The following is a 16,175-nucleotide window of genomic DNA, read 5'->3' on the forward strand; positions in this document are numbered from 1 at the left end:
TTCTGGAGATCTTTCCATATCGAAGCAGAGAGTTTCTCATTCTTTGTTTGCAGCTACAGAGTATCCTATGTGCTGTACTATGAACTCTTAAAGTTGATTTAATCAGTCTCCTATTGCTGGAAGCATAAAAGAGTTTTCAGTCCTTTGCTATCCCAAACAATGCTGCAGTGATTAACTTGACCTCACCTGTTTTATACATTAGTAGGATAATTTTCCAGAAGAAGTGAGATTAGTTATGTTAAAGGATAAATACATTTGTAATTTGGTAGACATTGCTACATTGCCCGTCAAAGAGATTATGCCATTTTGCACTTTAAGCACTGAATTATGGGAGTGCCTGTTTCCTCATAGCTTTCCCAACAGAATATTTGTCAGGCTTTTACATTTTTGCCAGTTTGATGATTGAGCAATATCTCATCATAGTTTAATTTGTATTTCTCACATTTAACATAAGCATTACAGAAATGTTTGTTAATTTTTAGAAGTGTTAAGACAATTATTGAAATGAGCAATACTTTAATCTACTTATATGTAGTAGCGTTTGCAGGTGAAAGAATGAGTCTGAACCTCTGAGGGACTCAATCCTGCCAACCCACTCCTACTAAGCAAATATCTAGCCCCGTAGACAGTTGCCTTTACTCCATACCATCTAGTGGCTGGAGGCCAGGGACGCTGCTCAATATCCTTCAGTACACAGGCAACATCCACCACCCAACAAATAACTACCTGGCCCCAAATACCAACAGTGCCGGAACTGAGACACCCTGGTGTTTTAACCAAGATCACTTGTACGTTGTTCTCAACATTGCAGTTGGTAACATCTACTCCTTGTATGGTACCTTTTTGTCATTATTTATGATAATAAAATTAATACATGTTTGTAACAATCTAAAGTATTTGACTTAGTAGAAAATTCCTGAAATTTCAGTTCTCAAATAACCACTATTAAGGTTTTCATCTAGGCTTTTCTATTAGGATATTAACATACATATAAATATATTGATAATTTTTATTTTATTTTTTAAATTTAATTTTGTTTTATTTAAGTTCAATTAATTAACATATATGTATTATTAGTTTCAAAGGTAGAGTTCAGTGATTCATCAGTTGCATATAACACTCGGGGGCACCTGGGTGGCTCAGTCATTAAGCATATAACACTCAGTGTTCATTCCATCAAGTGCCCTTCTTAATGCCTATCACCCAGTTACCCCATCCCCCCCACCCCCTATATTCATAATTTTTAAACAAAAAAGGCATAGTACTAAACATACTCTTCTGTAACTTGCTTTTCTCACTTGGACATTTTACTGTGTTAATACTTCTATTATCCCATTGTATGGTACACCACAAATTTACCTCTCCTACCCCTTACTGGTTAATGTTTGATGTTTTCTAATATTTTTTATTGTGACTGGCACTGCAGTGAACATATTTATGTGCAAATCTCTGTGAATCCTTGTGAGTTTTTCTGTATGATGATTTTTAGAAGCCGAATTTCTAGGCCAGTGGATATGGGCAGTAAACAATTGAGAGATACAGTCCTATTGCCCTCCAAAAATGTAATGTAGGTCTATTTGAAAGCAGTTGCACTGCATGTAAAAGGAGCCGTAGGTATAGTAATACCCAGCTTCCAGGAATGTAGCACAGGGAAATAGTCCAAAATTCGGAAAAAGTGCAAATATGCTCTTTCACCTGTTTATTATAGTAGCAAAAATATTAGAAGCAACTTTTACATGTCTAAGAGTAGGGAAATGATTAAACAAATGGTTATATCCATTTGGACTATTTTTGGTCCTAAAAACCATAAATGGTGGTGGGACCCTTTATGTATAGATAAGATAGCATGACATTAGAAGCCATTTCATATTTATGAAAATAATATTTTTTTAACTTAACTATGGAGGTATGAAAAGAACTTGGTGTACATGGTATAGCAAGCCCATTTTTCAGCCTTGAACCTTAAAAAACATTGTGGTAACCACAGGGAGAATTCATTATATTCCTGGGAATGTGTTTTTTCTCCTTCTTTTCTTTGACATGACTTGCATGATGTCTTTGAGTCCAGACTTTTTATAAAAACACTGGTACGTCAATTAACTGAGATGAGAACTGATTTACTAATGGTAGACACTCTCTCCAGACACCTGCTGACGGTGATTTTCTCAGCCACTTCTATTTCCCAGGGTGACCATTTTAAAAAGAAGCATTTTTAGACCAGGTTTGGACTTGTAAGTTCAAGGCAGAGAGTGTCTCCTGTAATTGTGTGTCTTGGCCTCTTGCAGAGTGACTTTCTTTTCAAAAGTTTGAGGTAGAGATTCAGCTGGGTAAGCTAAGTGGATTCTAATTCCTTGGATGGACTTTCAAGCCCTTTTCCCTATAAAAGTCTATTTCAGTGAGTGAATAGATGTTAGGCATTGGGCCCATTCTGGTATTCTAAAAGTTGAAAGGGTATTTCAGTCATCTTTTTTTTTCCCATAGGAAAAACAAAATGTGACCAGGTTGAGTATTGAGCAGTGTTCTTTATATTCTTATGCCTCTGCTGAAAACAAGTGGAATTTTTCATTAGTTTGTTCACATTAGTATGTTAGGGCTTGTAGGCACTCAGTGGTAGGAAGTCTTGAACAGAGTCATAAAAGAATAGTACGGCACAGTATCTTGACGCTGGAGAAAAAGGCTCGGTACAACTTCACATAGAAGACCTTGGAATATTCTATCTCCTGAAATTGTCATTTAAAGTAAAAGCTGAATTTTCTTGCCAGCTGGATCCACCACAGGGTGTTTAGTAACCTTTTGTCCTTATTTTGGCAATTCAAATCAAAAGTTTATGTCCCCTCTCCCCCCCGCCCCTCCCCCGGCCCTGATTTCATCTTTCAAGCTCTACTACCCTAGAGAATGTATTTATTTATTTATTTCATTATTTTTTAGATATAGCTCTTAACGTAAAAGTTGCTTCTAGAAGTGAAAACAATCTCTCTCTTGTAGCTCAATAGTGGCATACCAGCCAGCTGGGGACAACAGCCACACCTTTGATGTCACAGCCATGTTCAAGTCTATTGGGATTTTCCTTGGGATCTTCAGTGGATCTTTCGCAATGGGTGCCGCAACGGGTGTGGTGACAGCTTTAATATCCTTTTGTTAATCTTTCCTCGTTAACCTAAAAAGTGCTTGAATCCTGTATTCCATGGTCTCTCCTGTTCCAGAATTGACGTTGTGTTACAATTATGTGTTTAAGATTTATTTTTTTAAAGATTTTATTGATTCATTTGACAGAGAGATAGGGAGCATGAAAGAGAGAGAGAGCACAAGCGGGGGCAGCGGCAGGCAGAGGGAGAGGGAGACGCAGGTTCCCCGCAGAGCAGGAAGCCCAACGCGGGACTCGATTCCAGGGCCCTGGGACCATGACCTGACCTGAAGGCAGATGCTTAACTGACTGAGCCACCCAGGGGCCCCCATTGTGTTATAATTATTAACCTTATAACCAGGGACTTGGTTGGAAAACATTATGTAATCATCTTTACCGATAAGTAAATAAAGGAATTTCCTTGTTTTGCATTAGGCTCCGTGCTCTCCAACTTTCACTACACAAGTCTGATTAGATGCAGTGACCCTCTGGGAGTGAATTTTAAGGTTGTAGACAAAATTGATATCAAGGTAAATACATTCCAGTGAGCCTCTGGGTATTCTGTGCTGATGTTCATTTGCTCTTCGTTGAATAGGACAAATAGGAAGTGTACGACCATGATGTCAGTTGAACAAAATCAGCTTCCTGGGTTTGGACAGATGGGAGTTCATCTCAACTCTCAACAGTTTTAACCTTCTGTTCTAGAGTCCTTGGCACGGCCACTAGTTTGCTATTAGAAGTGTTGGGCAAGTCATTCTTGTGCTCATTCAGAAAACACTTGATTGCCTGCTGCATGCCAGATGCAATGCTCTGGGCATCAAAGATGGACAAGACAGACATGGCCTCTGCCTTCCTAGAGCTTCCAGTATAGGTGCACTGACATTTCACGTGGGCCCTCAGTGTAGGAAGGTGGCAGGTGGGGACAGCAGGCAAGATGAGTGGGACTTGATAATCTCTAAAGAGCTTCCGGCTCTAAAGCTTCTAAGATATTTTCGTATAAAACAAATACTTTTGGGAGCACCTGACTGGCTCAGTCAGTAGAGCGTGTGACTCTTGACCTCGGGGTTGTGAGTTCGAGCCCCACATGGGGTATAAAGAGGACTTAAAAGTAAGATCTTTCAAGAAAATTAAAAAAATACTTTTTTTCAAGGATCTGTAAGTTTGCTCTCCTTAAGCCTTGTGCTGGAAGAGACTTGTCTCATGGCTTTTTACAGGTGAACTGAGGCACGAAGAGACAGTAAAAGGTTCTGAAGGAGGAGCCAGGACAAATCATATCGCTGTCCCATTACAATCTCCTTGAGGGGAGGGAGTCTGTCTTGTTCATCTTTCTGCTGTGGTACACATTTGTGGAAGCAGATGTAGATTCCAGCCTGAGATTTGTCACTGGTCTGCACAGGCCCTTCCCCGGTTGACTAACAAATACTTTTTAGATTCGTATAAGTGAGTGACATGCCCCGGTTTCTTCATCGTGGAATGCTCTACATCACGGAGGTGCTAGGGGATCAAATAAACATGAAATCTCATGGAAATGTCATGTTCTTAGTAATTGTAAATTGCTATAATTAGGGAAGCTGTCTTGCTTTGGGTTGCAGATTAATAGAGGTGGCCTGTTGTGTGTCTGATCTGTTGCTCGCGTCTCTGTCCTTTATGATGTGGTTTCTGGCAAGGCATGCGATACCCATAAAACAATTGACAAAACTGTGTGACTTCCTCATGGAAGCAAAGACTGCTGACTCCTCAGTACAGTGCTCACTTTAAGAGGTCCTTCACTTTGGCGCTTCCTTATTCTGTGACTTGTGTTAGATTGGAGCATGCTTCTTGCCCTTTCATGGTTGCCTTGCCTCGACTATTATTCTTTGTAGTCTTACTTGTGTATTACAAGATCTTGTTACCAACCTTGACGGTCTTACGTGACAAAGTTCACCAAATTACGGGAGTTCCAGCTGTTGGAGACAGGCTTGTTCTTCCTGATGTCCTGGAGTACCTTCCTCTTGGCTGAAGCCTGGGGCTTCACAGGTAGGGTCCTTTCTCCTTTTGATCATAAGCCTTCACAGGGAGTGACTTTGCCAGTCATTGTTTCTACATGGGGGCACATCCTCTAGCATTTGAACGTACTTGTTAGCATTGGGATTTACGCTGTCACTTTAGAATATAAGAAAGATGTTTAATGCAAGTGGTTCCTCTGAACAAAGTAAGTCACAACTGGAAATTTCAACACTAAGCATATACTCTTCTGTAAAACACAAGCCTCAGTATGAAACTCAGGAAGTCTCCTTGACGTGAACTTGGAACTTGCTCTCTTTGTAGGTGTGGTTGCAGTGTTGTTTTGTGGCATCACGCAGGCGCATTATACATACAATAATCTGTCCACAGAGTCTCAGCATAGAACTAAACAGGTAAGAGAAGCTTTATAGTTTGTGAATAAATGTTTCCTCCTTGGCAACAAAACCGAAGTCTGTCTTTACTGAAAAATCATCTTTAGTTGGTTCCAAACGATGTCTACTCATTTCAGCTCCTCTTCCTTGGACTCCAGAGAGAGATGGGATTGGCAGGTCGAAGGGTGGCTGCACTGAGGGTAGAGAGAGTTCAGCAGAATAGCTAGGGGCCATTATTATTGTGGTTCCAGTGATCGATTGGCTTCCCTTCCTTGTTTTCCTAATCACATCACTTTTAAGAGCACTGTTTTGGAAGGTCTGACTAGAAGGACTGCTGGGTGATAGAAACAAGATTAGTTTCTGATCTGACTGGCTCTACTGCTGGGTGACACAGAGAAGACTGACCTCCTTCGGGTGCTTCGCAGCTGCTCTGTCTCCATGAATGTCAACTACACCAGTGGTTGGGTTTTATATGGTGCCGAACAATCAGGTGTGCAGAGTACCTGAAGGGAATTATAAAGGAAAGAGGCATAGCATTTCCTAGTCTCATGAGGCGTTTGGGACAAATGAATGAATAATATGTAATGTCTGGAATAGAAACAAATGCGTACTTGATTATGATTAGATGCTTTCAGTTTTGCCAAAGGACTAGAACAGTGAGATTAGCCTGGAAAGGACTCCTGATAAAGCAGGAGCAAATGTCCTTATTCTTTTCTTCTTTCTTCTGGAGCCACAAATTTAGTATATGACCTGTGCTTTTTCCTAACTCCTCAAAAGAGATTAGACTTTTCTTCCCCCATGCATATACGCTGAGGCTACAAATCCCTTTTACGAATTAATTTACTGCGCTAAGTGTAGAGAAGAAAATTAGCTGGGGTGTTTGGTATTCTTCTAGACAATGGAGTGGGGAATTAAAAAAAACAAACAAGGTAGGCGTTTCCAGTCTTGTTGGTGATATGAAGCTTGAATAATATTAAAAAAAAAAAAAAAAACCCAGACTAATGGAACTTCTAGATTGTATGTTTCAAATGATATGTCATACAAGAGGTCAGAGAAGTGGGGAAATGGTTTGAGGCTTGAGGAGGCTGGAAAACTGTCATTGAAGAAATGGTGTACCTAGAAAGATTGGAAGGATTCAGAAAAGCATAGAAAAAGGATAAGAAAAGAAGCCATAGGGGAAACAGTACTGGTAAAGGCAGGAACAAAAAGGTAGCTAGCATTAATGAATGGAAGGCCGCAAAGTGTGGCTCAGGGGTAGGGCAGACAACGGCCAGACCTCCCTGTAAGGTCTGTGAGCTAGGGATGATGTTGACATTTCTAAATGGTTGGAAACAAAAGAAGATTTTTTGACACGGGAAAATTATATGAAATTCAGACTACAGTGTCCATTAGTAGTTTTATTGGCACACTGCCACACCCATTTTTTTAACATGTAGTCTCTGGCTGCTTTTGTGCTACATTGGTAGAACTGAGTGACTGTGACAGGGACCATGTGGCCCACAGAGCCTCAAATATTTACTTTCTGTCTCTGATCCTTCCCAGGAAAAGTTTGCCAACCCTTGGTGTTGTGTATTAAAGCAGAGAGTCTGTGTTGTTCCAAATCCTGGTTCCACTACTTGCTGGCTGTGTGACCAGGGGCAAGTTACATAACTTCTCTGTGCTTCAGTGTTGTCATCTTTAAAATGAGGATAATGATAGTACCTACCTCATGGAGTTGGGAGATTAAAACGAGATAATGCTTGTAAAGTCCTTAGCATAGTATCAGGCACACAATAAAAACCAGATAAAGCTTAGCTATTATCGTTAAACAAATAAGTATAATTATAGTATATTAAGTCATTTAAAGTAAATTAAATATATACTTATTTCCATTTTTAATTCCCATTTTTCAAGAATGAGGCAAGCCCAGTTGAGAAAGGTTAACTTGCTCAAAGCCATGCAGCCAGCAAGTGGGAAAAGCAGGCTTGAAGCCAAAGCATTTTGACCCCTGGGCACATGTTATTTAACCACTACCCTGTTTAGTGGGGCAGAAGGCGCATGTGCAAGAGCAGTGGTAGATAACCACGACAGACAGGGGGATGCTGGATTACAGAGGGCTCATGGGACTCATGCATTCGGCAAGTCAAGTCGCAAGTCTCGGGTCCCTGCCGTGCCAGTAATCCTTGCGGGGCAGTGGTGTGAACAGGCGGGGCACGCAGGCAGACGGGGCGGGGAGGAGCATGCACAGGGCTATAACCCGCAAGCCCGTGCTCCCCGAACAAGGGCTAAGACCCACGTAAAAAGGGAAATCACACGACAAGGCGGTGATACGAAAGTTGTCATGAAGCATTTGATGCCAAGAGAAAAGAATCTGTACTGGACCTTCCAGCCTAGAAGAGGGAGGTGTCTTCGAACTGCCGCATCCAGAGAGACTCACTGGGTGAGGGTGTAGGATGGGGGCAGCAGGGTAGAGTGAGGGGCCCTTTGCAGTATTAGGGGTGGGGTGTGATGATAGCTTTAGACTAAGGTGGTGGCAGGGACAAGGGACATCCCCAAAGAAAACTTGACAAGATTTGGAGGAGGAGGACAATGACTGAACATGGGGATTGACAAAGGAAGTGATGGGGGGACGTGCGGGGGCAACATCTCTGGCTTTATCTGTGGGACTAGAAATGTCATCACTACATTTGCTCCCCTCTGAAGCACCTGTTTTGGGGATATACATGAGCTTTACATATGTGAAGTGTCTGCTTCGTTATCTTAGTGATGATACTCGTGTTTTCAAATTATGTAACTTAATGTATTTACTGGACTAACCTTTTAAAATTTCGTTTCAGTTGTTTGAGCTTCTCAATTTCTTGGCAGAGAATTTCATCTTCTCCTACATGGGACTGACACTGTTCACCTTCCAGAACCATGTCTTTAACCCAACATTTGTAGTAGGCGCATTTGTATCCTTTATTATGTGTTCTATTTTGAAAACTTTTTCTCAGTTGGGATTCGCACGTGTCTTCTGGAGAGGTGGGTGATAAAAATACATTTAAATATATAAAATTTTCCTCTGCGTAAAACAAAGGAGGATTGCAACTCTTTTTTCCTATTCCATTTATTCTGTTCTCTCTTCATTTTTGTATACTGCACAAGTAACACAGGTTGAGATGACCGAAAAAGGTCCCCGGCCATTCCATCCATCCCCCAAAATAAAACTGTCTGTCCTCTGTCACTGAAGGGAAGAGAGAGAGAGTAGACCCTGGGAAAGAGCTTGCAGTCTGCACCACGGGGCAGTAGTTGTAGGATGGTGAAGGGCTGAAGGAGGCTGCTTTCCTCTGGCTCTGGCTCTGGCTTTAAAAATCAGTCAAAATGGAGAAGCTGAGCACATGAAAGAGCACACTCAGTAGTTCCAGCCGCGGGAGAAGACGGGAGAAAATGGAATCTAACACATGTGGGGAGCGGCGGGCCTCCAGAGGGAGGAGGCCCAGCTCCACCATTGTTCCAGGAGAGGACAGGGAATGGAAAGATGCAGGTACACACCTGTAAGATGGAGTTCCTGTCTGATGGCTTCTAGTTTTATCTGTAAAGTAGGAGGTGAGAACATCTGCTGAGAGGGCGGGAGGAGCAGGTGGCCTATCAGTTATCTTTGTATAACAAAGTATCCTAAAATGTAGCAGCTTAAAAAAACAAACACAATCACTTCACACAGTCTCTGAGGATCAGGAATCCAGGGACAGCTTAGCTGGCTTCTGGCACCTCTCCTGAGGTTGCCGTCAGGCTCTGGACTGGGGCTATGCTCTTTCAGGACTTGACCAAGGCTTGGAGGATCCTCCCCAAGCTCGCTCACTCACATGGCTGCTAGCCAGAGGCCTTTCTTCAGGGGACCTCTCCGTGGGCAGCTCACAGCACAACTTCCCCCAGAGGGAGTGGGCTGAGAGAGCAGAGCACTAAGATGGAAGCTGAAGTACCTTTTATGACCTAATCTTGGAAGTGACCATCATCCCTTCCACCACATTGTACTGGTCACACTGTTGGCCCCTGGTACAGTGTGAGCAGGGACTACATGAAGGTGTGAATACTAGGAGGCAGGGATCGTTGGGGACCATCTTGGGGACTGGCTTCCACAGGCGATAGGAGTTTTGAGGAGAAGGTTGGGAAACAGACGTAGAGAGTGTGGGCGAGCGAGTGAGTGAGTTGACCAAAGAAATGCAGTCGGATTGCTGAGCAGTATTAAGGATGTGTGTGAGTTTGAGAAATAGGTACAAACAGTAGAATCGGTCTGCCCTGTTGTACTATTTTGTCCAGGAGTACTTGGCTGGAAGCATGGAGAAGAGAGAGAGATGGGTCCTTCAAGGTTTGGGGTTTAGTCAAGTGAGTGCAGTGAAAACCCAGAGAGGGGCAAATGAGTATAGGGTACCAGGAAGAGTGTTACTAAGATGTGGCTGAGAAAGGAAGTGAAAAAGGGAGCAGACTGGTTGTTTGAGGAAAGAGTTGAGGGCTCTTTGGATGGGAGGTCCCAGGGAGGGGAAGGTGGGGGAGCCATCCAAGGGAGATAGATAAACGTTGAGACACGGAAGCAGAGAGTGTGGTTAGAGGGGGGGGGGGGGGGGTCTGAGTTAGTGCTTTCAAAAAGAAATATTTTTAAAAACTACTTCAGAATGAAGTTTCTGCCAAAGAGATTACCAGGAATATTTTTAAAATTAAAACTCTAAATAGAATCTCTGTTAGAAAATAGGGTATTACTGAAATGCCATTCTGCTGTGTTTTAGTCTTCTGGGAATGAACTTCAGGCAAAAAAGAGAAAACCCTTTTAATAAGAGAAGAACTCTAGCTGGAAGACTCCCATGAGATCAGTCCCTTCATATCCTGCTGGTCTTTGAGAAACTTGAGCAGTCAACTGGCTTGATCTGCTATACTTATCCAGAAAGGAGGCCAAATATTCTCTATACATTTCTGGGTCTGTGAGGAATTCAGGTTCCTCAATGCAAAAGCCTACCATGAAAACTGACTTACCAGGAGAGAGTTGTCCTCTTGCTGGCTATATTAGTTAGGATATAGGCTTGACGTTATGTGACAATGACCCAGATTAACCAAGGTTTAACCAAGGCAGAAGTTTCTTTCTTTCTCATGTCGAAGTCTGAACTATTGTGGCAGCTCTGCTCCACAATCATCAGGGACCCAAGCAGCTTTCTTGCACCCATCCCTCAGGAGTTTGCCCTTATTCTTAGGGGCCAGCAAGGCTCACCCCTGTGTCTGCCACTTCCCTTTAAGGACATGACCCAGAATAGGCACACATGAAGTGATGTTAACATCCATTGGGTTACACATGCAAGAGAAGCTGGAAATTCTGTTTTTTATCTAGGTGACTGTGCATGCAGTTGAAAATTGGAGGTGAGAATGAGGGAGGGTCTACCACTAGAGAGGAAGGGAAGGATAGATATTGGGGATATAACTAGCAGTCACTGCCACATTGGCCCACGTGTTTTGTTGTTATTTTCTCATTTTTTTAGGGAAGCACTATTTTTAATAACTTTTGTATTCTAGAGTAGTTTTAGATTTACAAAAAAATTATGAAAATAATACAGAAAGTTCTCCTGTACCCCACACCCAGGTTCCCCTGTTGTTAACATCTCACATGAGCATGGTACACTTGCCACAAGTAATGAATCAGTATTGACACATTATCATTACCTGAAGCTCATACTTCATGCAGATTCTCAGAGTTTTTCCCTAAAGGCCTTTTTCTAGCCTAAAATCCCATCCAGGATGCCACATTTTATTTAGTTGTCATGCCTCTTTAAGTTCCAGTTGACTGTGACAATTTCATAGACTTCTTTTTGATGACCCTTGATAGTTTTGAGGGGCTCCTGGTCAGGTACTTTGCAGAATGTATCACAACTAGAATTCCTGATGTGTTCCCCATGGTTAGACTTGGGCTTGTGCATTATTCCCAAATAAGACACAGAAGTAAGGTGCCATTCTCATCATATTATGTCAAGGGTACATACTTACTAACATGTGGATAATGTTGATATTAGCCTTAATCACTTGACTGAGATAGTGTTTGTCAGGTTGCTCCACTGTAAAGTCAGTGATTTTTTTTTTCCCTTTCTATATTGTACCACTTGGAAGGGAGTCACCATACGCAGCAGGGAGTTAGGTTCCACCTTCTCAAGGACAGAGTATCTACAAAATTATTTGGAATTCTTTGCATGGGGGATTAATCTGTTCTCCATTTTTATTGTCATTTATATCAGTATGGACTCATTGATATTTATTTTATACTTTGGGTTATAACACATTACTACTTTTTAAAAATCTTGTTGCCCAGGGGCACCTGGGTGGCTCAGTCGTTAGGCGTCTGCCTTCGGCTCAGGTCGTGATCCCAGGGTCCTGGGATCGAGCCCCGCATCCGGCTCCCAGCTCCACGGGAAGCCTGCTTCTCCCTCTCCCATTCCCCATGCTTGTGTTCCCTCTCTCACTGTGTCTCTCTCTGTCACATAAATAAATAAAATCTAAAAAATAAATAAAATAAAATAAAATAAAATCTTGTTGCCCAAACTGTTCCAGCTTTGGCCATCAGGAGCTCTTTCAGTGGGTACTTTGTCCCTTTAGCACACTCCCATCATTGTGTGTTTTGAATTTTTTTTAAGCACTTCCTTACTCTCTATGGAAGATGCTTCACGCTCATCTTGTGTATTTTCTGCTCCAGCCTCAGATCAGCCATTTGTCCAAGGATCCCAGGTTCTTTTTATGGGGGAACGGTATTAGAAACCAAGATCTGGGCTGTAAGTGTGATCAGCGTTATTGGGTTGTCCTGGTTTCTAGGCACTCTCAGCTGACACAGGGAGGAAGTATGTATGTATATACTAGCTCCTATATGTACATATACATATATGTGTAATCATCCGTATCTCTATTAAGCTAAGCATAAGTTCATACTGATGTCTCTACCGCTAATCCATTACCACATGCATCATTCTGGCCTCCTCTTCTTGATGACCTGTGAACTCCCATTCCAGTAGTGAGAAACGTGCCTCCCACTGTCCACCATCCCACTCCCTTAATTGTTCCATTCCAGCATACAGGAGCATCAGAATCGTTAACCAGTACTCCCATGGGAAACAACTTGACCAACAAGCCCATGATACTTATGTGCAGTTCCTTGTGCCTTTAGTCTTACAGACTCTGTCCACTTCCAAAGTTACTGAAGCTTCTGAAGATAGTCTTTCCCCGTCTTGAGTGTGTAGTCTAGATAATATTAATAGTAAAATGAAATTAACCTTAACCTATTAATTTTAGATTGCTATTTTCTTGGGAAGAGCTGCTAATATTTACCCCTTGTCCCTCTTACTTAATTTGGGTAGAAGAAGTAAGATTGGATCAAATTTTCAGCACATGATGATGTTTGCTGGTAAGTTGTAACTTTCCCTCTCTTGGCCCACTCCACGAAACCACTCACAACACATATGCTAGCTTGATTTTAAACAGAAATGATGTGCTAGTAATATAAGAGTCCCTTAAACATTGAAGTTGCAACCTCCAATAGAAAATTCTTTTTATAGTGTCCCATTCCCTTCTGTGAAAATTTTCTGGTTTCAAATTCCTGGTTCAGAAATCTGTCACATGTAGTAAAGAAGGCAAAGATGTATATGTTTTCACCCAGAAACCTGTATGCGACTGTTTATGGCAGTTGTAGTTATAATTGCCGAAACCTGGAAACAGCCCAGTGGGTGAACAAATAGGCAAACTGTGGGATGTCCATGAGGCCGTGGGTGCTCCTTAGCACTGAAATGCACAACTGGGGATACACTCAACAACATGGATGCACCTCAGAGGCATTGCACTAAGTGAAAGAAGCCAGTCTCAGAGGGTTACATTCTCAAGACAAAAGCACAGTGACGGAGAACAGCTCAGGGGTTTGGCAGAGTGACAGAGAGGTGGGGCTAGAAAGATGTAGTACCAAGGAATTTGGTGAGGGGGTTGGCGGGGGTGGTGACACTGTTCTATGTTTTGGTTGTGCTAGTGGGCCTACGCCTCTATGCATTGTCACAACTCGTGGGACTGTACGCCCAAAAAGAGTGGATGTTACTGGGTGTAAGTTTAAAAATAAAATTTAAAATATTGTTAAAAGGTCAGCGCATGTCAGGATCCTCTACGAATTCTCTGTATCTGTATATACTTTTGTACGTTAATGCATAGTATGTGTTTGTTCACATGCTTCTAAGTTCTTAGAATGTGCCTTATTTCTCTGAATTTCTGAAGCTGGCATTGGTGAGGAGTTGCTGAAGAAATGCCTCTTTCATTCCCTCGCAGGCCTCCGTGGCGCAATGGCATTCGCCTTGGCCATCCGAGATACTGCCACTTACGCCCGGCAAATGATGTTCAGCACCACCCTTCTGATTGTGTTTTTTACCGTGTGGGTATTTGGTGGTGGCACCACTGCCATGCTCTCATGCTTGCATATAAGGTAGGTAGTGCCTGGGAACCTCATTTCAATACTAAGTTCTAATTTAGGGTTGTTTTTTTTTCCAATTATGAGAAAAGTTTAAGCTTTGACCAATGTATAATGTTTTATTTTTTCCTTTTAAAAATTATGTAACCTGTAGTACAGAGAAAATGGGAAATGTGCAAAGGAAAGTTAAAAACCATCATTTATACTTTGAGGGATTTCCTTCCAGATCTCTTGCTGTGCGTCATATGTATTTTTAACAAAAAGGGGCAGCACTGCAGGTATTCTTGTAAAGCAATTTGTAAATGTACTATCGCATGGACATTTATGTTAGGAAATATATTTACGTCAGAACTTCATGGCTGCATACACCATAATTTACTTAACCAAATCCCTCTTTGGACTTTTGCACCGTTTCTAGGATTTTTCTGTTACCATTACCATTTGAGGATTTTGCTACTAAGTGTTACCATTAACAGTGTGAACATTCATAAACGCACACACCACTGTGCACTTGTTTGATTATTTCCTTAGGATCCATTCCTAGGAGTGGCATTGCTTGGTCAGAGGATATGCATATATTTAAGGCTTTTGATCTGTATCACCCAATCAGACCAAAAATGTTTCTTCTCATCTGCAGCATATGAAACAGTCCAGTTTATCTCAACCCTAATCAGTACTAGACGTTATCTTTCTTTCTCAACTTTATAATCAGCACTGTCTGTAACCTGACAGTCCGAGGCCAAGATTGCAGGGTCTTAGTGTTAAATGCATACTAGTTAATGTATTCAATTGGAAAGCTCCCTGTCCTCAGGAGTGCTGCATTGTTTCCATGGATACAGCAGCCTGTGTCGCTAAAGCTTTTGTAGATTTTCGTTCTGTGTTTGGCTGAAACTTCATAGACCTTCTGCTGAGCCTCTAGAATGTGTAGGGTTCATTAGAGAAAACAGCATTTCACATTTTATAGAATCTGTTCTCCATTTTTTCCATTCTATTATGCCTTTCTCTTAAACATTCTAGAGACCAGCCGGCCCTAAATCACACTTTGAATGTTGTTATTATTGTCTTGATTTCTTTTTACTTTTCAAACTCCTTTCTTACCATTTCTGTGCTATTATTGTGTATAATTGACAATAATGTTCTTCTAATCCTGATCATGACTTCAGGGAGGACCTGGCATTTGTTGAGCACCTACTATGTGCTGGGCATTGTGCTAAGTACATTTCACGTATTTATCTAATCTCAATAGCTCCATTTTACAAGTGAGGAAATAGTGGCTTCAGAAGTTTCTAAGTTGTTCAAGGTCATACAGAGAATTAAGTCTCACACAGAGGAGCCTCCAGTCTCACCTCATTTCTTGTAGACCATGCTACATCAAGAAATGAGGGTGTTCACTTTGGGAAGGATTAAACTCCTTTCTTGCCTTAAGAGCTTGTAAAGGACGATTCTTCCTTATTCTACTGAGAAGAACAAAATTAAATGTAAGATAATTTATGAAAAATAATGCTCTTCAGTAGAGTCTCAGCTTTTCCATGGACTCAGTTCTCTTTCCTGATGACCCTCCACACAAAATACCCATGCCTCCCCCCCCCAAAAAAAAACCCCCACCTAGAGTTGAATCCACCTCACCAGATTTGCAAGCCCTTTGGCCCCATCTTGCCTGTCCTGGAGCATAATTTGGCACTTAATTATATGCATTGCCTTACAATCTGAGGTTAGTTCTTATTGTGGTTGTTTGGGGGGGGGTTTTGGCCTCTTTGTGAGCAGAGGATGGATTTTAAGTTTCCTTTCCCTCCCCCCGGATTTGTCTAGTACAGTTTTGAAGATGCTGAGAAGTCCTTAAAGTTTAAGACTCAGGCAGACTGAGATTTGACTTTGAGTTCTTGCTCCTTCATTCTCCAATTCTGTGGGCTTCAGCAAGTTCTTAACTCTTTTTACGCCTCAGGTTCCTCATTTGTAACGTGTGTGATAATACCTGCCTCCTTGAGGGTTGCTGTAAGGATTCAGTGAGCTAATGTCTGTAGAGCTCTTAGCACAGCATTTCCAGTGTGCCTTTTATTCGTTCATTTGATTAATACCAATTGATCGCCAACCATGTGCCAGGCACTGTTTTAGGCTCTAACTTAGTGGTTCTCAATGGAGGGGTGCAATTTGGCAACGTCTGGAGACATTTTTGATTGTCAGTAAGAGAGGAGGCTACTCCTGGCATCTAGTTGGCAGAGGCCAAGGACGCCTCTAAACATCCTGTGGGGCA

At 41.9% G+C, this 16,175-nt stretch overlaps 1 protein-coding gene across 2 annotated transcripts in view; it reads left to right on the forward strand.

Moving 5' to 3' along the window:
• Positions 1–16,175, forward strand: part of SLC9A6 (solute carrier family 9 member A6) — a 51,925-nt gene that overhangs the window by 16,483 nt on the left and 19,267 nt on the right. For both annotated transcript variants that reach the window (XM_045883061.3, XM_045883012.2), the window contains exons 7-12: positions 2,986–3,127; positions 5,035–5,140; positions 5,432–5,520; positions 8,316–8,429; positions 12,772–12,883; positions 13,786–13,939. In XM_045883061.3, the coding sequence (XP_045739017.2) occupies positions 2,986–3,127; positions 5,035–5,140; positions 5,432–5,520; positions 8,316–8,429; positions 12,772–12,883; positions 13,786–13,939 (717 nt within the window). The remainder of the gene's footprint in view (positions 1–2,985; positions 3,128–5,034; positions 5,141–5,431; positions 5,521–8,315; positions 8,430–12,771; positions 12,884–13,785; positions 13,940–16,175) is intronic.

This window comes from Mirounga angustirostris, unplaced genomic scaffold (assembly GCF_029215605.1).
Source record: "Mirounga angustirostris isolate CCGP_5_RB_7025 unplaced genomic scaffold, mMirAng1.0.hap1 SCAF_11, whole genome shotgun sequence".
Classification (NCBI taxonomy): Eukaryota; Metazoa; Chordata; class Mammalia; order Carnivora; family Phocidae; genus Mirounga; species Mirounga angustirostris.